Source organism: Coregonus clupeaformis, chromosome 5 (genome assembly GCF_020615455.1).
Source record: "Coregonus clupeaformis isolate EN_2021a chromosome 5, ASM2061545v1, whole genome shotgun sequence".
Taxonomy (NCBI): Eukaryota; Metazoa; Chordata; class Actinopteri; order Salmoniformes; family Salmonidae; genus Coregonus; species Coregonus clupeaformis.
Genome location: NC_059196.1, coordinates 38,134,120 through 38,158,100, shown reverse-complemented (window position 1 = coordinate 38,158,100; position 23,981 = coordinate 38,134,120). Strand labels below are relative to the sequence as shown.

General features: G+C 47.5%; 1 protein-coding gene across 6 annotated transcripts; it reads left to right on the top strand.

The window, feature by feature from the left end:
* Positions 1-11,696: 11,696 nt before the first annotated feature.
* LOC121566936 (cyclin-L1) lies at positions 11,697-23,263 on the top strand. 6 transcript variants are annotated; one of them, XM_041876874.2, is made up of 11 exons: positions 11,701-12,030; positions 12,499-12,573; positions 12,960-13,072; positions 16,117-16,237; positions 16,542-16,606; positions 20,237-20,336; positions 21,156-21,260; positions 21,368-21,527; positions 21,797-21,908; positions 22,054-22,146; positions 22,311-23,263. In XM_041876874.2, exons 1-11 carry the CDS (start codon positions 11,791-11,793, stop codon positions 22,804-22,806), a joined length of 1,680 nt encoding a protein of 559 aa, XP_041732808.2. In that variant the 5' UTR covers positions 11,701-11,790; the 3' UTR covers positions 22,807-23,263. The 6 variants fall into 6 exon arrangements, with proteins under 6 accessions (XP_045070294.1, XP_041732808.2, XP_041732807.2 ...); XM_041876873.2 differs by having other exon boundaries at positions 16,114-16,237; XM_041876876.2 differs by having other exon boundaries at positions 11,703-12,030; positions 21,386-21,527.
* The last annotated feature ends 718 nt before the right edge of the window (positions 23,264-23,981 follow it).

Here is a 23,981-nt window from a genome sequence, read left to right as displayed (position 1 = left end):
TCCTCATCCATAACACCCTAGCACACCATCCTCATCCATAACACCCTAGCACACCATCCTCATCCATAACACCCTAGCACACCATCCTCATCCATAACACCCTAGCACACCATCCTCATCCATAACCTAGCAAAACCGAAACCTACTTGAAGGGAACAGCGCTCACTGTTGCCCCTAGTGGCCGGTTTCCACGTCATCTACAGACGTCCTCAGCCATGGATGGACTTCTAATACTGATTTGTGTCACGGGGTGACCAGGCTGCACGTTCACTGAGAAACCTCTCCATCTTCTGTACTCTGTCGCCCTCTGCTGTTTGTACATCATAACTACCCTATCCTGCGTCACCATTAGCGTTAGAATTATATAGTATTGCTTCTGTTAGTTTTTGCCAGAGCAGTGACATTGGGGCCCCGGGCCCAATATTGCTGATGTGTGAGACGATTGGAGAATTCTGTGTCCAACTCTCATCGTAGAAGCCTTGTGCTAGAAGAGCAAAATGCCTGTCTTTCCTTCTGTCAAGCTGTCAGATTGACTTTCATCATGTAATGGCAGACCAACCTCTGTGCGTTACCTATTGACTTCTAATATACAGAGTTATGATATAGGGCAGTCCTATAGTACTATAGTAGATAACTTACTGGAAGCTCAACTAATTATACAAAACACTCATAAATAAAACAATAAATGAACAAATGGGCTGAAAATTCAACCAACTGGTAACGGTAAACAGTCTGTCTGTCAGGGGAACACCTGGAAACTACTACATGCATCAGTAAATTGTAGCCGTCTACACCTCAGAGGCATTGCATATGATTATGGATTTTCTCCAATGAATCTATACTTTTTCTATACCCCTGTGATTCTACGAGACATCAGATCCAGGAAATGACAGAGAAGTAAGGACGAAACCGGCAGGAGAACTTAGAAAATTGATACGAGTAGAAATAATTTAAACCATGCCCAGACAGGTCTGTTCTGTTCTGCTGTGGTCGCGGCTTAAATACCAACATTACAGATCTCCCATAGTAGGTACAAACAACACCTCTCTAACTGCTTCTGGCTGAGAGGAGAGAACACCCTGTGCGTCTTCTGACGGAAGCTGTGAGGAACCTGCCAACCCCTGACAGCTAAATGGATGTGCATGGAGGACCATTCTATCTCCACTTAGCTGTTCAATGAGGTCAATCTGTTGAATGAACAATCTGTTTATTTCTGCCTGTATGTTACTAGAGATAGAAAGCAGTACAAAGGCAGATTGGGAAGATACCCACCTACGCACCTTGTCCACCCACCTACGAACCCACACAGCATTACAGCCAACTCACACTCCACATAACCAACAATAAAGCATGGAAATGAAAAGTTGAAAACAGCATGCAGTTTACCCAACCTAATCTTATTGTCTGTGTGTGTGCGTGCGTGTGTGTGTGTGTGCGAGAGAGAGAGAGAGACGTGAGAGAAAGAAAGAGACGTGAGAAAGAGAAGTGAGAGAGAAAGAGTTATGAGAGAGTGAAAGAGATGTGAGAGAGAAAGAGATGTGTGTGAGAGAGAGAGAGAGAGAGAGAGAGAGAGAGAGAGAGAGAGAGAGAGAGAGAGAGAGAGAGAGAGAGAGAGAGAGAGAGAGAGAGAGAGAGAGAGAGAGAGAGAGAGAGAGGGAGATAGATAGATAGAGAAGTGAGAGAGAGAGACGTGAGAGAGTAGACGTGAGAGAGAGATAGACGTGAGAGACAGAGAAAGAGGAACGTGAGATAGACAGACGTGCGAGAGAGAGATAGAGATGTGAGAGAGGAGAGAAAGAGATGTGAGAGAGAAGTGAGAAAGAGAGAAAGAGACATGAGAGAGAGTGACGTGAGAGATGAGATGTGAGAGAGAGAGAGAGAAATAAATAAATTTGCGAGAGAGAGAGAAAGAGATGTGAGAGAGAGGGGGGGAAGAGACGTGAGAGAGACGTTAGAGGGAGAGAAAGAGATGTGAGAGAGAGAGAAGTGAGAAAGAGAGAAAAAGACGTGAGAGAAAGCGACGTGAGAGAGAAAGATGTGAGAGAGAGAGAGAAAGAGGTGAGAGAGAGAGACGTGAGAGGGAGAGAAAGAGATGTGAGAGAGAAAGAGATGTGAGAAAGAGATGTGAGAGAGAGAAAGAAAAGTGAGAGAGAGAGAGCGATAGAGATGTGAGAGAGAGAAAGAGATGTGAGAGAGTGAGACATGAGAGGGAGAGAAAGAGATGTGAGAGAGGGAAAGAGATGTGAGAGAGAGAGAAGAGAAGTGAGAGAAAGAGAAAGAGACGTGAGTGGGAGTGAGAGAAAGAGAAAGAGACGTGAGTGGGAGAGAGAGAGAGAGAAAGAGACGAGAGAGAAAGAGAAGTGAAAGAGAGAGAAAGAGAAACATGAGAGAGTAGGAAAGAGATGGGAGAGACAGAAAACGAGATGTGTGCTGTTCAATGAGGTCAATCTGTTGAATGAACAATCTGTTTATTTCTGCCTGTATGTTACTAGAGATAGAAAGCAGTACAAAGGCAGATTGGGAAGATGCTTGTCCACCCACCTACGCACCTTGTCCACCCACCTACGAACCCACACAGCATTACAGCCAACTCACACTCCACATAACCAACAATAAAGCATGGAAATGAAAAGTTGAAAACAGCATGCAGTTTACCCAACCTAATCTTATTGTCTGTGTGTGTGCGTGCGTGCGTGCGTGCGTGCGTGTGTGTGTGTGTGTGTGTGTGCGAGAGAGAGAGAGACGTGAGAGACGTGAGAAAGAGCTATGAGAGAGAGAGAAAGAGATGTGAGAGAGAAAGAGATGTGTGTGTGAGAGAGAGAGAGAGAGAGAGAGAGAGAGAGAGAGAGAGAGAGAGAGAGAGAGAGAGAGAGAGAGAGAGAGAGAGAGAGAGAGAGAGGGAGAGAGAGAGAATTACATTTACATTTTTATCATTTAGCAGACGCTCTTATCCAGAGCGACTTACAGTGTCAGTACTACCACCTTGGAATCATAGGCCTGAAAGGTATCATACAGTGAGGGAAAAAAAGTATTTGATCCCCTGCTGATTTTGTACGCTTGCCCACCCAATGTGTGTGTGTGTGTGTGTGTGTGAGAGAGAGAGAGAGAGAGAGAGAGAGAGAGAGAGAGAGAGAGAGAGAGAGAGAGAGAGAGAGAGAAGTGAGAGAGAGAAAGACGTGAGAGAGAGACGTGAGAGACAGAGAAAGAGAGATAAAGAGAAATGTGAGAGAGAGAGACGTGAGAGAGAAAGAGATGTGAGAGAGGAGAGAGAGATGTGTGAGAGAGAGAAAGTGTCACGGTTTCGGCCGAGGCGGCTCCTCCTCCTTGTTCGGGCAGGTTTCGCCGGTCGTCGTCTCCGGAGTTCTAGCTGCCACCGCTCGATGTTTCGTGTTTGTTTGGTTTTGTCTGTTAGTCACACCTGTTTTGTGTTAGGTCTCGTTTAGCACCCTATTTAGTTTCCTTGTTGTTAGGTTTGTGTTGTGTGTGATTGTTCGTGTCGTGGTTGCGCTACCTGTTACGGTACGCTATTTTTCCGTAGTTTCCTCCTTGTTGTTAGGAGAGATTTACGCACCTTTGTGTGCGCTTGCATTACGCCTGTGTGCGTCTTTTTGCCTCCGGGCTGTTGTGGATTATTTTGTGCTAAGTAAAGTCTTGTTGGACTTACCCTCTGCTGCCTGCGCCTGATTCCACACCACACCTATACACAGCACCCTGACAGAATCACACACCACTAGATGGAAACAGCAGGAGCACCCGTCGACCCCATGGAGGAGCGTCTCCTTGGACACGAGCACCGGATCAACCGTATCGGGCACGCCTTGGATGGCGTCATGGACACCCTTCGTCGATGGGAGACCAGCGGGGTTCCCATAGCCCCACCTATCGCACCATCACCTTTACCACCGGACAACCAGCCCGTCCATCGACCGGAACCCAGTGGGATTCGGCTCTCGCTCCCGAGGGCGTACGACGGCACCGCTGCCGGGTGTCAGGGGTTCCTCCTACAAGTGGAGCTCTACATTGCCACCATACACCCGGCGCCCTCGGGATACGAGAGCGTTTCCGCCCTCATCTCCTGTCTCACCGGCAAGGCGTTGGAGTGGGCCAACGCTGAGTGGAGGGGAATAGACGCCGCCACCGTCACCTATGCGGAGTTCTCCCGTCGCTTCCGTGCGGTCTTCGACCATCCACCAGAGGGGAGAGCGGCGGGGGAACGTCTATTCCACCTCCGACAGGGGATGAGGAGCGCTCAGGCGTTCGCGCTGGAGTACCGGACTCTAGCGGCTGATGCGGGGTGGAATGAGAGGGCCCTCATAGACCACTTCCGATGTAGCCTTCGGGAGGACGTCCGCAGGGAGTTAGCCTGCAGGGACAGTACACTAACATTTGACCAGCTGGTGGACATGGCCATCCGACTGGACAACCTGCTGGCGACCCGCGGACGTCCCAGGTGGGGGCCCCCCATTCCACCCTCCAGCGCCTCCGAGCAGTGTCCGATGGAGCTTGGAGGTGCTGGCGCTAGAGGGAGAAGAGGTAGGAGCCCGAGGGGGCAGTCTCCTGCACCAAGTGTGGGCGCGGAGGGCACACCGCGGCTAGGTGCTGGGGAGGGTCCCCTGGTGAGGGAGAGAGCCGGTCGTACAGTGGGGGAGTCCACCCAGGTGAGTAGGCGCCCTACTTACCCAGAGCTTTCTGTCGTTCACATTACCTTACCTGTTTGTTTCCCACAGGTTGCACCTCGATCCCAGCATAAGGCGCTAGTCGATTCAGGCGCAGCTGGGAATTTTGTAGACCGGAGATTCTGTATTAAGTTAGGGATTCCCCTCCTTCCAGTCGACAAACCCTTTCCTGTACATGCCCTAGATAGTCGTCCGTTAGGATCTGGGTTGATTGGGGAGGTCACAGCGCCACTTAGGATGAGGACGCAGGGGGGTCATGAGGAGACGATTCAACTCTATCTTATCGACTCTCCTGCGTATCCGGTGGTACTGGGGCTTCCCTGGTTGATGACCCATGATCCTACTATTTCGTGGCGAGAGAAAGCTCTTAAAGGGTGGTCTGCTCAGTGTGAGGGGTTATGTCTGGGTGTTTCCGTAGGGGCGACCTCGGTGGAGAGTCCGAACCAGATGCCAGCACTGCACATTCCTCCTGAGTATGAGGATTTGGCGCTCGTGTTCAGTAAGACCAGAGCGGCACAGTTGCCACCTCATAGACAAGGGGATTGTGCGATAGACCTCCAGACAGGAGCAGCGCTTCCGCGGAGCCATGTGTATCCTTTGTCACAGGAGGAGAAAAAGGCAATGGAGACTTACATTGCCGAGTCTCTGAGACAGGGATACATACGGGCCTCCACTTCTCCCGCGTCCTCGAGCTTCTTTTTTGTGAAGAAAAAGGATGGAGGTTTGCGTCCGTGTATTGATTACCGCGGTCTCAATCAGGTGACGGTGAAGTACAGCTATCCACTTCCTCTGATTGGGACCATGACGGAGTCCTTACACGGGGCAAGGTTCTTCACAAAATTGGATCTCAGGAGCGCATATAACTTGGTGCGCATTAGGGAGGGCGATGAGTGGAAGACAGCATTTAGTACTACATCCGGCCATTACGAGTATCTCGTCATGCCATATGGGTTAATGAATGCTCCATCAGTCTTCCAATCGTTTGTAGACGAACTTTTCCGGGACATGCAGGCGCAGGGAGTAGTGGTGTACATAGATGATATTCTTGTGTACAGTGCTACTCGGGCCGAGCATGTAGCCCTGGTGCGCAGGGTATTGAGGGAGACTGTTGGAGCATGACCTGTATGTCAAAGCTGAGAAATGTCTGTTCTTCCAGGAGTCAGTTTCCTTTTTGGGTTACCAGTTGTCTGCGTCGGGGGTGAGAATGGAGGTGGACCGAGTGTCCGCCGTGCGTAATTGGCAAACCCCAACTACGGTTAAAGAGGTGCAGCGGTTCTTGGGTTTTGCGAATTACTACCGGAGATTTATCCGGGGTTTTGGACAGGTGGCAGCTCCCATAACGTCTCTGCTGAAGGGGGGTCCGGTGCGCTTGCAGTGGTCAGCTGAGGAGGACAGGGCCTTTGGGAGACTGAAGGACCTGTTTACCTCGGCCCCGGTGTTGGCGCACCCGGATCCCACTTTACCCTTCCAAGTTGAGGTGGACGCGTCTGAGGCCGGTATCGGGGCAGTTCTTTCTCAACGATCCGGTACACCACCTAAGCTCCGCCCCTGTGCTTTTTATTCTAAGAAGCTCAGTCCGGCGGAGCGGAATTATGACGTAGGGGACAGGGAGCTGTTAGCCGTAGTACAGGCCCTAAAGGTGTGGAGGCATTGGCTTGAGGGGGCTCAGCACCCTTTCCTCATTCTGACCGACCATCGTAACCTGGAGTACATTCGGGCAGCTAGGAGACTGAATCCTCGCCAGGCTCGATGGACTATGTTTCTCGCCCGGTTTGTGTTCAAGATCACTTACATCCCTGGGTCCCAGAACGGGAAGGCAGATGCTCTGTCCCGTCGGTATGACACGGAGGAGAGGTGCGTGGAGTCCATTCCCATACTACCGGAGTCTTGTCTGGTGGCACCGGTGGTGTGGGAGGTCGATGCGGAGATCGAGCGGGCGTTACGCACCGAGCCTAGTCCTCCCCAGTGTCCGGTGGGTCGGGTGTACGTCCCGCTCGAGGTCCGGGATCGGCTGATTTATTGGGCTCACACGTCCCCCTCCTCTGGACATCCGGGTATTGGCCGGACGGTGCACTGCCTTAGTACAAAGTACTGGTGGCCAACAATAGCCAGGGATGTGAGGGTTTATGTCTCCTCCTGCTCAGTATGTGCCCAGTGTAAGGCGCCCAGACACTTGCCCAGGGGTAAATTACAGCCCCTGCCCGTTCCACAACGACCCTGGTCTCACCTCTCGGTGGATTTTGTTACCGATCTTCCCCCCTCCCAGGGGAATACCACCATCCTGGTCGTTGTGGATCGGTTCTCGAAGGCCTGTCGTCTCCTTCCCCTGCCGGGTCTTCCTACGGCCCTACAGACCGCTGAGGCTCTATTTACTCATGTCTTCCGGCATTACGGGGTGCCCGAGGATATAGTGTCCGATCGAGGCCCCCAGTTTACCTCCAGAGTCTGGAGAGCATTTATGGAACGTTTGGGGGTCTCGGTGAGCCTTACCTCGGGTTACCACCCGGAGAGTAATGGGCAGGTTGAACGAGTCAACCAGGATGTGGGTAGGTTTCTGAGGTCATATTGTCAGGGCCGGCCGGAGGAGTGGGCGAGATATGTGCCCTGGGCCGAGATGGCACAGAACTCTCTCCGCCACTCCTCCACCCAACTAACCCCTTTTCAGTGTGTATTAGGGTACCAGCCGGTTCTGGCACCATGGCATGAGAGCCAGATCGAGGCCCCCGCTGTGGATGAGTGGGTGCGGCGCTCGGAGGAGACGTGGGACGCTGCACACGTCCATCTGCAGCGTGCCATACGTCGACAGAAGACGAGCGCCGACCTACACCGCAGTGAGGGGCCAGTGTACGCACCTGGAGATCGAGTCTGGCTCTCAACCAGAAACCTGCCCCTCCGCCTGCCCTGCCGGAAGCTGGGTCGGCGGTTTGTGGGGCCTTTTAAAGTCCTGAGGAGATTGAACGAGGTGAGTTACAGGTTAGAACTACCTATTGATTACAAGAATATTAACCCCTCGTTCCATGTGTCTCTCCTCAGGCCGGTGGTAGCTGGTCCACTCCAGGACTTTGAGATTGAGGAGACTCCTCCGCCCCCGTTGGACATCGAGGGGGCTCCGGCGTACACGGTTCGGACCATCCTGGATTCGAGACGCCGGATGGGGGGTCTCCAATATCTCGTGGAGTGGGAGGGGTACGGTCCGGAGGAGCGGTGCTGGGTGCCAAGGAGGGACATTCTGGATTCGTCCCTGATGACCGAATTCCATCGTGGTCATCCTACGCGCCCTGCTCCGCGTCCCCCTGGTCGTCCCCGAGGCCGGAGGCGGCGCGCGGCTGGAGGGGGGGGTACTGTCACGGTTTCGGCCGAGGCGGCTCCTCCTCCTTGTTCGGGCAGGTTTCGCCGGTCGTCGTCTCCGGAGTTCTAGCTGCCACCGCTCGATGTTTCGTGTTTGTTTGGTTTTGTCTGTTAGTCACACCTGTTTTGTGTTAGGTCTCGTTTAGCACCCTATTTAGTTTCCTTGTTGTTAGGTTTGTGTTGTGTGTGATTGTTCGTGTCGTGGTTGCGCTACCTGTTACGGTACGCTATTTTTCCGTAGTTTCCTCCTTGTTGTTAGGAGAGATTTACGCACCTTTGTGTGCGCTTGCATTACGCCTGTGTGCGTCTTTTTGCCTCCGGGCTGTTGTGGATTATTTTGTGCTAAGTAAAGTCTTGTTGGACTTACCCTCTGCTGCCTGCGCCTGATTCCACACCACACCTATACACAGCACCCTGACAGAAAGAGATGTGAGAGAGAGAGAAGTGAGAAAGAGAGAAAGAGACATGAGAGAGAGCGACATGAGAGAGGAGATGTGAGAGAGAGAGAAATAAATAAATTTGCAAGAGAGAGAGAAAGAGATGTGAGAGAGAGAGAGAGAGGGGGGAAGAGACGTGAGAGAGACGTTAGAGGGAGAGAAAGAGATGTGAGAGAGAGAGAAGTGAGAAAGAGAGAAAGAGACGTGAGAGAGAAAGAGATGTGAGAGAGAGAGAAAGAGGTGAGAGAGAGAGACGTGAGAGGGAGTGAAAGAGATGTGAGTGAGAGAAAGAGATGTGAGAAAGATATGTGAGATAGAGAAAGAAAAATGTGTGAGAGAGAGAGCGACAGAGATGTGACAGAGAGAGAAAGAGATGTGAGAGAGTGAGACATGAGAGGGAGAGAAAGAGATGTGAGAGAGACAAAAGAGATGTGTGAGAGAGAAGAGAAGTGAGAGAGAGAGAGAGAGAAAGAGAGAGAGATGTGAGAGGGAGAGAAAGAGAAAGAGACGTGAGTGGGAGAGAGAGAGAAAGAGACGTGAGAGAGAGATGTGAGAGAGAGAAAGAGAAGTGAGAGAGAGAGTGATGTGAGAGAGAGAGAGAGAGAGAGAGAGAGAGAGAGAGAGAGAGAGAGAGAGAGAGAGAGAGAGAGAGAGAGAGAGAGAGAGAGAGAGAGAGAGAAAGAAAGAAAGAAAGAAAGAGACGTGAGAGGGAAGCAGCCTTGGCAGGGAGGTATGCTATGATCTGATGTAGTCTACTCTATACTTTTCACTTTAGATGGTGTGTGCACCACGGCGGACTGCACTCAGTCAGCTAAATACACTTACATTTACATTTACATTTTAGTCATTTAGTAGACGCTCTTATCCAGAGCGACTTACAGGAGCAATTAGGGTTAAGTGCCTTGCTCAAGGGCACATTTACGTCATTTAGCAGACGCTCTTATCCAGAGCGACTACAAATTGGTGCATTCACCCTATAGCCAGTGGGATAACCACTTTACAATTATACTTTTTTTTTTTTTTGGGGGGGGGGGTAGAAGGATTACTTTATCCTATCCCAGGTGTTCCTTAAAGAGGTGGGGTTTCAAATGTCTTCGGAAGGTGGTGAGTGACTCCGCTGTCCTGGCGTCGTGAGGGAGCTTGTTCCACCATTGGGGTGCCAGAGCAGCGAACAGCTTTGACTGGGCTGAGCGGGAACTATGCTTCCGCAGAGGAAGGGGAGCCAGCAGGCCAGAGGTGGATGAACGCAATGCCCTCGCCTGGGTGTAGGGACTGATCAGAGCCTGAAGGTACGGAGGTGCCGTTCCCTCACTGCTCCATAGGCAAGCACCATGGTCTTGTAACGGATGCGAGCTTCAACTGGAAGCCAGTGGAGTGTGCGGAGGAGGGGGTGACGTGAGAGAACTTGGGAAGGTTGAACACCAGACGGGCTGCGGCATTCTGGATGAGTTGTAGGGGTTTAATGGCACAGGCAGGGAGCCCAGCCAACAGCGAGTTGCAGTAATCCAGACGGGAGATGACAAGTGCCTGGATTAGGACCTGTGCCACTTCCTGTGTAAGGCAGGGTCGTACTCTCCGAATGTTGTAGAGCATGAACCTGCAGGATCGGGTCACCGCCTTGATGTTGGCGGAGAACGACAGGGTGTTGTCCAGGGTCACGCCAAGGCTCTTCGCACTCTGGGAGGAGGACACAACGGAGTTGTCAACCGTGATGGCGAGATCATGGAACGGGCAGTCCTTCCCCGGGAGGAAGAGCAGCTCCGTCTTGCCAGGGTTCAGCTTGAGGTGGTGATCCGTCATCCATACTGATATGTCTGCCAGACATGCAGAGATGCGATTCGCCACCTGGTTATCAGAAGGGGGAAATGAGAAGATTAGTTGTGTATCGTCAGCGTAGCAATGATAGGAGAGGCCATGTGAGGATATGACAGAGCCAAGTGACTTGGTGTATAGGGAGAAAAGGAGAGGGCCTAGAACTGAGCCCTGGGGGACACCAGTGGTGAGAGCACGTGGTGCGGAGACAGCTTCTCGCCACGCCACTTGGTAGGAGCGACCGGTCAGGTAGGACGCAATCCAGGAGTGAGCCGCGCCGGAGATGCCCAGCTCGGAGAGGGTGGAGAGGAGGATCTGATGGTTCACTGTATCAAAGGCAGCAGACAGGTCTAGAAGGACAAGAGCAGAGGAGAGAGAGTTAGCTTTAGCAGTGCGGAGAGCCTCCGTGACACAGAGAAGAGCAGTCTCAGTTGAATGACCAGTCCTGAAACCTGACTGGTTTGGATCAAGAAGGTCATTCTGAGAGAGATAGCAAGAGAGTTGGCTAAAGACGGCACGCTCAATAGTTTTGGAAAGAATCTGGTTATGTTTATTCGTCCCTGTTCATAGAAATTAGTTACTGAAGTCGCTTGCATTATTTTGACCACTAAATTAGTCACTGAAGTCGCTTGCAAGTTTTGACCACTAGATGCCACTGTTCCTGCTATACCGCCACACACTTTAATCCACTTACACTGAATTGCTTTCATGGAGGACTGGCTTGAATTTTGAGGATGACCACACCATTTATTTTCATCATGCTAAATCTATTGGTTTTCTACCCAAAGTTGCAAAGGAAATGTTGTGATCTATTTAATAAACACAAGAGACCAGCAAAATGGATTAAAGTGTGTGGCGGTATAGCAGGAACAGTGGCATCTAGTGGTCAAAACTTGCAAGCGACTTCAGTGACTAATTTAGTGGTCAAAATAATGCAAGCGACTTCAGTAACTAATTTCTATGAACAGGGACGAATAAACATAACCAGATTCACAGGGAATACATTACATAGTATGGAGAAGCAATAAGTATTCACTAAGAACCAAACAGGATTCACTGGTGAGCGCGAGGCGGAAGCATTTTTCTGTCTGACTGCTCTCATGCAAGGGGACGCATGTCTCACACCTGTTGCCTTGTGCTATATTGTTGCAAGTGTATGACGGGCGGATGGATATGTTCAAACGCTGTACAAAGAAAGAGTTCTCAGAATCATCGTCATTGGGAAATTCCAGACAGTTCCCAAAAGCTTGCTAATTGTCCCTTGCATCACCCATTCCCATGGGATTATAGATCAAAATGTATGCACAATTATATTACTAATATTATAGCCTATCGTGTAAAAAAGACGTAAGGCACTTCAGCTAAATGTATGATTGCTTGGAACTATTTATTTATTGTCACATAAAGTCCCGCGTATGTACACTATTCGTAGTTCGACAGTGCGCTGACGTCGTCGATTTGCTCGGCTCCTTCCTTTTCTCGGTCGTTGAAGCTATCTCTGCCGCGTTGTAGTGAAGATGGCCGCTGGTCCCCTCTCCGTTGCTCCCAACACATCCACGAACAATGATGGGATCCTTATCGGCGACAGAGTTTACTCTGAAGTTTACCTCACTATCAGCAACTCTCTCATACCAGAGGAAAGACTTCAGCCAACCCCGTCTATGCTCGATGGCCTCGACCTGCACACAGAGACCGACCTCCGTATCCTGGGTTGCGAGCTAATTCAATCGGCTGGTATTCTTCTACGCTTGCCACAGGTAAACATTCAAAATAAACATCCAGTACCGTCAACTTCTGAAAAACATGAGTAAAATAGTTGGTGTTTTTAATAACTCGCAGCTTTGTTTATATAACCCGTCAAAATAAGGCCAAACAAGGGAAATACCCAAGCCAAGGCCTAGCTAGTAACGGCTAACGTTAGCTCACAGCTAGTTCGCTAACTAACTTATTTATTAGCATAATCTAGTAGGCTAACTTGGTCAATGACAGGTCCATTTCTCGAATCAGATGAATAGAAATGTTATTTAGCGCAATTATCATTTTTATACAAATGTAATTTATTTGAATAAGTCGTTGATTTAAACGTGCTGCGCTTGCTAACAACGTTAGCACGATAACATCCGTGGCCGTGGGATGACAAGAACAAAATGGCGGATATCTATTGTTGAATTACAAGTAACGTTACATAGAACTGTCAAATTAATTTATTGTTCTTTACATTACAGGTGGCAATGGCTACGGGTCAAGTTCTTTTTCATCGTTTTTTCTACTCGAAATCATTTGTCAAACACAGTTTTGAGGTAAGACAATTTGTCTGTTTCGGCAAATTAGCAAATAGAACATTAGCTAGTTTGGCCACGGCACTCACTGGTGGTGTGTGTAGAGAACGTTTACGTTGGCGGCCATATTGTGATTTACAGTAGCGTAGCTGGTTTGTGTCACGTAACCAGGCCTGTTTTGAAACTATTCAATACTCATTGCAGCTAGCTAGCTAATCATTTTAGGTGACGTTATCATTGCAAAGCCTCAGAGTAATGTTAGTGTTTTGCTAGCTAACTACATACTACACACCGGGTTTGGCCGGTGTAGGCAGTCATTGTAAATAATAATTTGTTATTAACTGACTTGCCTAGTTAAATAAAGGTAAAATAAAATACTGTAAACGTTTTTATTCTTGTGTCCCTAGATTGTTGCTATGGCCTGTGTCAACTTGGCTTCCAAGATCGAGGAAGCGCCACGACGATTCAGAGACGTCATCAATGTTTTTCACCATTTAAAACAGAGTCATAGAGGCAAAAGGTAAGCATCCATATAGAAACTATCCATCGTTTCTGTTGGTCTTATAATTTTGTGAAAAATGCAAATGTATTAATCTTGCATTATATTAATTAGTAACTGTTTTAAGTATCATGAATGATGATGCTCTGATGTATGAATGTGGAAAAAATGCTCTTCTGTTGATCCATGCACTCTAAACCATACTCTAAAACGTTTCAGTTTCCTCATCTCTGAGCAGTGGTAGTTACAGCAATATATTCACAGCTACCTACATAGACAAGTAGATCAGTGAAAGGTGATACATTAGCACCTCTAACCTAAATAACTGTTGATTGCCAAGAAAAAAACCTACTAGGCACCAGAGGACAAGACACACTGTGCTAGACGAGTGTGACTTTGACCAGAATAATCTGTTCAGTTCCAATTCTAAGGCTGTGGTATTAACTTGGGTTCTCTTTTCCCTTGCAACCAACTAACAGCGACCAGCTACATTTACCAAAGCCTGGGTGATGTGGAATGGTACGTAGAGATGAAGCAGTCGGCATGACAACCATGAGCGAGGTGTCACCCCCCCCTCCCCTGGGAGACGCCCGTGGTGTGAGTCACTGCGGTGCACTGGGAACGGGGAGGACAGGTTGGCCGCAGGTCCTAGGCTGGGAGCCTTGGGGACTCCTTTGTCTCAGTCTAAGCTTTGGGTGTTTGCGGACCATCTGGTAACGTAGCTCAAACACTACATACTTGATGTACTATAGAGCAACCTCCCTCATTCACCAAATGGCATTCATGGCTTTCACAGAAATATCACCTTTTTCTTTCCCCTTAGAACATTTGCACAATTGTTCACATGCATTAGTTCACTATCTAGTAGTCCCCTGAAGCTCAGTTGGTAGTGCATTGCGCTTGCAACGACAGGGTTGTGGGTTCGTTTCCCACGGGGGGGCTAGTATGAAAAATTTATGCACTCACTAACTGTAAGTCGCTCTGGATAAGAGCGTCTGCTAAATGACTAAAAATGTAAATCTCGATTTAATATTGAGATGATTTAATACATTTTAAGAGCTGGATGGGTAGAGTTTTAATGTAGATACATCACCTCTAATTGATGGACATAAGCAGGGCTTTTCAGACACTTGCTTTTTAGGAAAGCTTTGTTTGGAGGAAACCGTTTGTCTTGAAATTGACCATGGTATGCTAAATTGAACAAAGTCAGGGTTTGGAGTAGATATACCTATTACATCTGATGCGTGACTGCAGCTTGTGTAATAGCTTAGAAACATGAACCGAAGCTGCACACATTTTCCATGTCACCTGTTTTTGTCATCCTGTCTAGACTACCGCTGAAGTCAGGAAACTAGTAAATCAGAACTTGTTTTTGTAAAGACAAAGTAGTGCCATAAAATGCAAGTTTTAATAGCAACTTTGGTCATGTTTGCTCTGGTAACTGTTCATTTAGAAAATGTATTTAGTTCTGACAGATCTGGCATCCAGAAGTATTAGCTAAACAGTCATGTTACTACCATGTCATATCAGACTACCATATGGCTACAGTCATGTTACTACCATGTCATATCAGACTACCATATGGCTACAGTCATGTTACTACCATGTCATATCAGACTACCATAGCTCAGACTACCATGTCATATCAGACTACCATTGGCTACAGTCATGTTACTACCATGTCATATCAGACTACCATATGGCTACAGTCATGTTACTACCATGTCATATCAGACTACCATATGGCTACAGTCATGTTACTACCATGTCATATCAGACTACCATATGGCTACAGTCATGTTACTACCATGTCATATCAGACTACCATATGGCTACAGTCATGTTACTACCATGTCATATCAGACTACCATATGGCTACAGTCATGTTACTACCATGTCATATCAGACTACCATGTCATATCAGACTACCATATGGCTACAGTCATGTTACTACCATGTCATATCAGACTACCATATGGCTACAGTCATGTTACTACCATGTCATATCAGACTACCATATGGCTACAGTCATGTTACTACCATGTCATATCAGACTACCATATGGCTACAGTCATGTTACTACCATGTCATATCAGACTACCATATGGCTACAGTCATGTTACTACCATGTCATATCAGACTACCAGATAGGAATGTTACCACACTTGCATGACTTCTGCTGTGGGGTCCTTCATCTCCCGTAGGCAGATTCTGCGTGTGGACAGATCTGCCAGTACTGAATGGATCGTGAGATCCGTGCTGCATTAGTGCAAGGTTTTTTTTCTGGGTTAACAGAGATTATGGGGGGCCTTTATACACTTCCTAGTGTAGAGGTTTCTGTAATCAGGGTTCACTTGAAAAAGAGATGTCAATCTCAATGTGACTTCCCTGGTTTAAATAAAGTATACATTAAAATCTGTTTTTACACCCAATACATGTATGAGTCTAGACGGTGATGACAAAAATGCCTTTTTTTTGCCACCACTCACATTTCCAGTCTCGTTGGTCCATTTTCTTACATAGTGTTTTTAAGTACATGTTTTGTAGGTAATCAAAAATGTAGGCCATACCTTAAGTAGTTTCTTTCCTTAACGTGGTGAAAAGTGCATGTTTTGCTTGTAAGGCTTCTTAGTTGGGTGACTATGTGACTGAAGTCAGTCAATTGGTTCTTTGTTTTAGACAGTAGTAGTTTTAATCAGATAGCTGACACCTAAATTGAGAATCTATTTTTGCATGCCTTTTTTATTTTCATTATACAACATTACAAGGGTAAAGAACTGAATGGGTAGTCTAGGTTTTTACCATGTTTGGTGATGTTTCTGTTGATATTTCTGTCAAAGCTGTGATGCATGGTGACTTGAGGTAGGCATGGAACAGTAACTCAAAAGCTTCCACTGAAATCACAGGAGTCAACTAAACCCCCTAAAAACAAACCATTTGGGCCTGTTGCTTTTAGTTGGTCGAAGGGGGAAAGAGAACCAGTCAAAGAAAGCAGAAGGGCGCTTTCTTTCTGTTTTTGAGGGGGGGGAAACATTTTTGGTTATTTTCATTCTTTTGTAAAGCAGGAGTGCAAGTTCATTGATTCTTGATCAGAACTACATTAATACCAAAAACCAAGTGATCAAAGCTGAGCGGCGAATCCTGAAGGAGCTGGGCTTCTGCGTGCACGTCAAGCATCCGCACAAGGTGAGTCCCAGTTACATCTCTCAGAATACACATACAGTGCAACTGTAGATCCAGCCGGTGTTATTCTGGCTCAAGTCACAGCTACATTTATCTCAACACTAGCATTAGGCCTAGCTATCAGACTATACTAACACTGCTGTTGAATTAAGGGTGTGATAGTTTGTGTGACTCACATGACACAGCTGTAGTTATGGTGTTCTAGAACATTCTGTTCTCAGTACAGGCTGTTGGTTTTCATTCTCACACACCTAGGGATTGTGAAACCGCGTTGGTTATTGCATAATGTCAACTGGTCTTCTTCCAGATCATCGTCATGTACCTGCAAGTCCTGGAATGTGAGAAGAACCAGACTCTGGTCCAGACCGCCTGGTGAGTTCATGACCTCTTCCCTAACTAACCCAGTACCCTACTTCACAAACACCTGCTGTATTACAGTCTGCCTCCACCCCTCTGTAACCTCTGTTCTCTGATGGATTCATTAGTGTCTTATTGAGAGCTGTTTGTTTTCCTCTTGTCCTTACATGGCTATTTATAGTCTATGATTCTGGTGCCCAAGGAACTCAGTTTAACTTTGTCCTTTCTCTCTACTCTTTGATTAAAGGGTAGTCCATGCTGGTAAGTCTCATAAAGAACCTCTGAACTCTGCTCCTCCAACCACATGGCCTCAGGAAGCGCCCCCATTGGCTGGCTGCCCTTCTCGGAGACAGTTAATCCAGTGAGAGCTCTCTGCCGAGATTCACTGAAGGGGCGGGCCTTTCCCAACTGCCAACGTCATCTTGTTTTCTCTTGGGGGGGTGTCCAAAAGGATTTGTATTTTTGGGGTTTTGCTTCCTAGGTTAAGCAGTTTTTAAATACTTTTTTATAGATAGCTCTAGAGAACTATTGCATTCTACTTAAACATTTTTCTAGTTTACTTGCTCTAGATTTGAAGTAACCATCCTGAAGTATTTTTTTGACTCAACCGTTTTCTGGGTATGCCTTTTTGATGCAGTAGTTAAAGTGTACCGTTGAACTGTCTATTTGATTTTCCCAAACTGACGTGGTCTCCAGACATGTCTTACAGGCTGATCCTGCTCAGGCTTTGTCTCCAAGGACCTGTCTCGCCACCCATCAATATCCACCGGCCACTTTTTGCAGTAGTCTTATCAGTAGTCCACAAGTCCAAAGTTCAAACCCTCAGCAGATCTAGGGAAGCCTGTTCTGGGGGACCCCTGTGTGAGCGGGTTTTCTGAATATTGTCTAATTGATCTGAAATCATATAATTCACAGCCCACATACACAAGGATCACACTCCAGGACTGGCTCGGAGTGGTTAAATGTGTTCAGACTATTCAGAGAAGGCCAGTTTAGATTTCAATGTGTTCAGAGTTTTTGTTTTGTCAGTAAAGCTAGGTTTTGCAAATCATCCCCAGCATCCATTGTATCCTGAAGGGGACACTTTGGGTGGGAAGGGGTTGCACCAGCAGTCTTCTGTTCTGTCACCCGTCATCTTTCTGTTTCAGTTTGTCTGACTGCTTGCTAGACGCCAAAACCATCAGTCAGAAATGTCCATTGTCTGTCGGATGTTGCCATGTCTTGCCTGAGCTATAGCTTATCAGGGTCACTGAAACTCCCAACTAGCTGCAATTTAGAATTAAACTTTAAACACAACTTGAACCCTGTTACCTTACATGACAGCATTGTGCAGTCCTTTTTGATGGAGAGTTCCAAGTTGAAAGCTACCGTACATATTGAAAGAACAGCTTTTCTATCTTAACTGTAGAGTGCAGCATGCCATCTCATCCCACAGCTCTAGCCTGACCTGTCCAATCTGATCCTTTATCTGTGGTTAAGGGAAACTTCCATCTCCTCTCAGCCAAGAGATGAGTCGTTGCCTCTATAGCCCATGGCTGCATTCTACTACGGGCTGCTGTACAGTACCAGTCAAAAGTTTTTGGACACCTACTCATTCAAGGGTTTTTCTTTATTTTGACAAAATTTTTTCATTGTAGAATAATAGTGAAGACATCAAAACTATGAAATAACACATGGACTTATGTAGTAACCAAAAAAGTGTTAAACAAATAAAATAGCCACCCTTTGCCTTGATGACAGCTTTGCACACTCTTGGCATCATCTCAAGCAGCTTCACCTGGAATGCTTTTCCAACGGTCTTGAAGGTGTTCCCACATATGCTGAGCACTTGTTGGCTGCTTTTCCTTCACTCTGCGGTCCAACTCATCCCAAACCAGCTCAATTGGGTTGAGGTCGGGGGATTGTGGAGGCCAGGTCATCTGAAGCAGCACTCCATCACTCTCCTTGGTCAAATAGCCCTTACACAGCCTGGAGGTGTGTTTTCGGTCATTGTCCTGTTGAAAAACATATGATAGTCCCACTAAGCCCAAACCAGATGGGATTGCGTATCGCTGCAGAATGCTGTGGTAGCCATGCTGGTTAAGTGGGCCTAGAATTCTAAATAATTAACTGACAGTGTCACCAGCAAAGCACCCCTACACCATCACACCTCCTCCTCCATGCTTCATGGTGGGAACCACACATGCGGAGATCATCCGTTCACCTACTCTGCGTCTCACAAAGACATGGCGGTTTGAACCAAAAATCTCAAATTTGGACTCATCAGCCCAAAGGACAGACTTCCACCGGTCTAATGTCCATTGCTTGTGTTTCTTGGCCCAAGCAAGTCTCTTCTTATTTGTGTCCTTTAGTAGTGGTTTCTTTGCAGCAATTTGACCATGAAGGCCTGATTCACACTGTCCCCTCTGAACAGTTGATGTTGATGTCTGTGACTTGAACTCTGTGAAGCATTTATTTGGGCTGCATTCTCTGATGCTGGTAACTCTAATGAACATATCCTCTGCAGCAGAGGTAACTCTGGGTATTCCTTTCCTGTGGCGGTCCTCATGAGAGCCAGTTTCATCGTAGTGGTTGATGGGTTTTGAGACTGCACTTGAAACTTTAAAAGTTCTTGACATTTTCCGGATTGAGTGACCATGTCATTTCTCTTTGCTTATTTGACCTGTTCTTGCCATAATATGGATTTGGTATTTTACCAAATAGGGCTATCTTCTGTATACCCCCCCTACCTTGTCACAACACAACTGATTGGCTCAAACGCATTAAGAAGGAAATAAATTCCACAAATTAAATTTTAACAAGGCACACACCTGTTAATTGAAATACATTCCAGGAGACTACCTCATGAAGCTGGTTGAGAGAATGCCAAGAGTGTGCAAAGCTGTCATCAAGGAAAAGGGTGGCTACTCTGAAGAATCTCAAATATAAAATATTTTTTTGATTTGTTTAACACTTTCCTTTTGGTTACTACATTATTCCATGTGTTATTTCATAGTTTTGATGTCTTCACTATTGTTCTACAGTGTAGATAAATAGTCAGAATAAAGAGAACCCCTTGAATCAGTAGGTGTGTCCCAACTTTTGACTGTTACCGTATACCTATGGTCACCTCCACCTCGGTCGTCTCTGCATTCACATTCAGTTTGCATGCGCACTTTAGAAAGACATCTGAATAGTCGGGACCTCTGACTTGAGTAGTTTTCATTTCTTTGGACGTCATATTGTTACGGTAAGGACCTGTGGGCTCTAGCTCCATCTACACAGTCCTGTCCAGTGTACAAGCTTTTCATCTGTGACGCTGCATGTCCAGCACAACACCAACATGGATGCACCTGAGAGGGGAGTAGCAGGACAAAGCTAAACTAGTCTCCATACCGTTAGCCTATTACTATTTCAGATGCATAACTGTCTTTATTGGCGTGGTCACCAACTGTGGTCCTCTAGAGCTGCAGGCTTTTGTTTCATCCCAGCACTAACACATGGTTCAAGTAACTAATGGTCAAGCTGAAACAAGCCTGCACCACCTGTAGCTGTAGGGGATCAGCTGGTGACTCCCCAGACCAGTGTTTCAGTGTGATGTTGGGGAGGGACATGAGGCTGTGGGGAGATGGTGCTATGTTTCTGTATGTTGCTTGTGTCTTGTAGGAACTACATGAATGACAGCCTGAGGACCAACGTGTTTGTGAGGTTCCAAGCTGAAACTATCGCCTGTGCCTGCATCTACCTGGCTGCCAGAGCTCTGCAGGTTCCAATCTCCCCATCTCTAGTCTTCCCCTGACCCCCACCATCTCTAGTCTTCCCCTGACCCCCACCATCTCTAGTCTTCCCCTTACCCCCACCATCTCTAGTCTTCCCCTGACCCCCACCATCTCTAGTCTTCCCCTGACCCCACCATCTCTAGTCTTCCCTGACCCCCACCATCTCTAGTCTTCCCCCTGACCCCCACCATCTCTAGTCTTCCCCTGACCCCCCACCATCTCTAGTCTTCCCCTGACCCCCACCATCTCTAGTCTTCCCCTGACCCCCACCATCTCTAGTCTTCCCCTTACCCCCACCATCTCTAGTCTTCCCCTGACCCCCACCATCTCTAGTCTTCCCCTGACCCCCACCATCTCTAGTCTTCCCCTTACCCCCACCATCTCTAGTCTTCCCCTGACCCCCACCATCTCTAGTCTTCCCCTGACCCCCACCATCTCTAGTCTTCCCCTGACCCCCACCATCTCTAGTCTTCCCCTGACCCCCACCATCTCTAGTCTTCCCCTGACCCCCACCATCTCTAGTCTTCCCCTGACCCCCACCATCTCTAGTCTTCCCCTGACCCCCACCATCTCTAGTCTTCCCCTGACCCCCCACCATCTCTAGTCTTCCCCTGACCCCCACCATCTCTAGTCTTCCCCTGACCCCCACCATCTCTAGTCTTCCCCTGACCCCCACCATCTCTAGTCTTCCCCTGACCCCCACCATCTCTCCTGTAATAGGATGAGTCTCTTAACCAGTGTTCCTTACCCATCCTATTGAATGGCCCTATTTGTAGCATCATTAACTAAGTGCTGTGTGTCTGTAGATGCCTCTCCCATCCAGACCTCACTGGTACCTGCTGTTTGGAGCCACAGAGGAGGAGATAAAGGATATCTGCATCACCACCCTCAAACTCTACACCAGGAAGAAGGTACAAATCACCCCCTAAACCTTCTATCAACGCTGTAACTATGACTGTTCATCCATACATCCTCCTGCTGTATAACACAATACACCACACACCGTACCTTCTTACAGTCTCTCTCTCTCGGCCAGCCTGACTATGACCACCTGGAGAAGGAGGTAGAGAAGATGAAGATGTCTCTGCAGGAGGCCAAGCTGAAGGCTAAAGGACTGAACCCTGATGGGACCCCAGCTCTGTCCAACCTGGGAGGCTTCTCGCCCGGATCCAAACCCTGTGAGTTTACCTTACCATAGCTGTTAATTTAAACCCGGCGTTTACCATAGCTGTTAATTTAAACCCGGTGTTTACCTTACCATAGCTGCTCATTTAACCAAGTGCCCTGCCCAAGTCAAGTCATCCGATAGAAAAGGACTTTGATTATGTTGGGTTCATAGTTCAACCTGTCTAAAGATATATTTTTATATTTTTTGTGTGTTAAGTACAACAATATTACACTTCTAAATGGGGACACCCGGTCTAATGACATGTTATGTGTTCCCCAGGTTCCCCCAATGTAGTGAAGGTAGAGGATAAATCTCCGAACCCCCAGGCCCTCAAACCTGTAAAGAAAGAACCAGACAGCAGAGCCCAGGGCTCCAAAAGCCCACACAACGGGTGAGGAACAAACACAACTCTTAACTACTCTTAAACATAGCAGGGCCTTTCGTTCTGTAAGAAAATGTTTTATTTTCCAATTTTAAGCAGACACCCCTAATGGAAATGGCACCTTTATGTCTTTCTTTCTGTCTCTCTCTGTCAGGCTGAGGAAGGAGGCTAAGATCGGGAGGAACAGCAGGAGTAGGAGTGGATCCCTTTCCAGAACTCGCTCGCGATCACGCTCCCCACGCAGACAGTAAGACTTTAGTACTTAATTCATTATGTATGCTTTACTACGGTACTTTACAGCCAGTTTAAAACGGTACATTACAGCCAGTATTTTACAGCCAGTGTCACACTCGCATGTAGTAATATTCAGCTGGACCCCAGTCTTAACACTTCTCTTTACTCTCTCTTCAGTTACAACAGCCGGCGCAGTCGTTCTGGGACCTACAGTTCTCGATCTCGCAGTCGTTCTCACAGCCGCAGCCCCTCCCCCGACGCCATCCGTCCTCCCCCCTCCTCCTTCCACACCTCAAGCCAAAGCCCGGCCGCCATGGCAACATCGACCCCAAGCCATCGAGTCGTCATAGCAGCAGCGGCGGAGGGGCTCACAAGAGGAAGAGGTCAAGGTCGCGCTCTGCCAGCAAAGGGGAGAGGGGACGGGAGAGAGGGAGGGAGCGGGACAGAGACCGCAGCGCGTCGGACCTCTCGTCGGCCAAGAAGCACAAGCACGAGAGAGGTGGGGCTGGGGGAGGACATCACCGTGGAGACAGGAGGGAGCGGTCCAGGTCGTACGACCGAGAAAGGGAGCGCACCCACAAGAGCAAACGCCATAGCAGCAGCAGTGGACACTCAGGGCACGGACACCATCGCCGCTGAACCAGGGTCAGGAGGGGTCCCCTCCACTCCTTAATACCAGTTTTGTGTTCTGCTTTCCCACAATCCTCCTTTTCAAACCTTTTTTAGTTTACATGTAAATGCTGGACTTGGCGAGAACATATTTACAGTGTAAAGATGGTTTAAACTGCTGATTTATTGACAACGCTTTGATTTATAAAAGCGACTGAAGTGGAAGAAGGAATTAATGTGTGTACAACAACAACCTAATAATTCAGGACAGACATCAATACTTTTTGCACAGTGGACTGAAGAAAGTGACTACCGGTTTCTATTTGTTTGATCTAAAGCAGTGTTCTGTACAGATTGCAAAGGACTACTGGGCTTTTCTAGAAACAGGCCATATCCTTTTACAGCTGGATGCAGACTCTTAATTTCAGAACCTTTTTAGGATCGTGGTGAATTTGTTACTGGTTTTTAGTCTGCACGTGTTCATGTCTGATTTTTACTCAATAAAAAAAAAAGACTGACAATTGACTGTCACTTCTTTTGAAACACCAAACTACAGGTCATGAAAAGCTGCTATCACTGTAGGCTGTGTTCACACACCCAGCCCAATTCTGATATTTTTCCACTAATTGGTCTTCTGACCAATCAGATCAGCGCTGATGTGATTGGTCAAAAGCCCAATTAGTCTAAAAATATCAAATTGAGCAGCCTGTGTGAACGCAGCCAAAATGGGGATTGTTAAACACAGGCCATGTCCTCAGCCCCCAGCTCTATCCCACAGGCTAGCTGGCCACACATCTACTGGCAGCAAGGACTGGTGTTGTCTTCATGATCCAGGTGTGAAAAGCTGGCCTTCACATTCTGGTAATGTTAACTCTGGTATCACATTATCAAGTCCTAGTACCCTTTTCTTAACATTGTAAGTAATTGCTCTAGGATAAATACTTTCCATTGAATTGATTTAAAGCCCAGTGTGATACCCCATTACGTGTAATTCCAAACCTGCAGATTACGCCTTATTACACTGCAGAGTGTATAGGGAAGTGATACTGGTAGGTAACATGAACTCCCTGTTAGACAATGTTTGGCCAATATGTAATTCGTCATGTTACGAACTACGGATTGTATAATGTAGCTTATGTTGAATGTTCTGATGAGCATGTATTATGTTTCACCACAAGAGGGCATCATACCACCCTGCATCCCACAGCTGGCTTGCCTCGGAAGCTAAGAAGGGTTGGT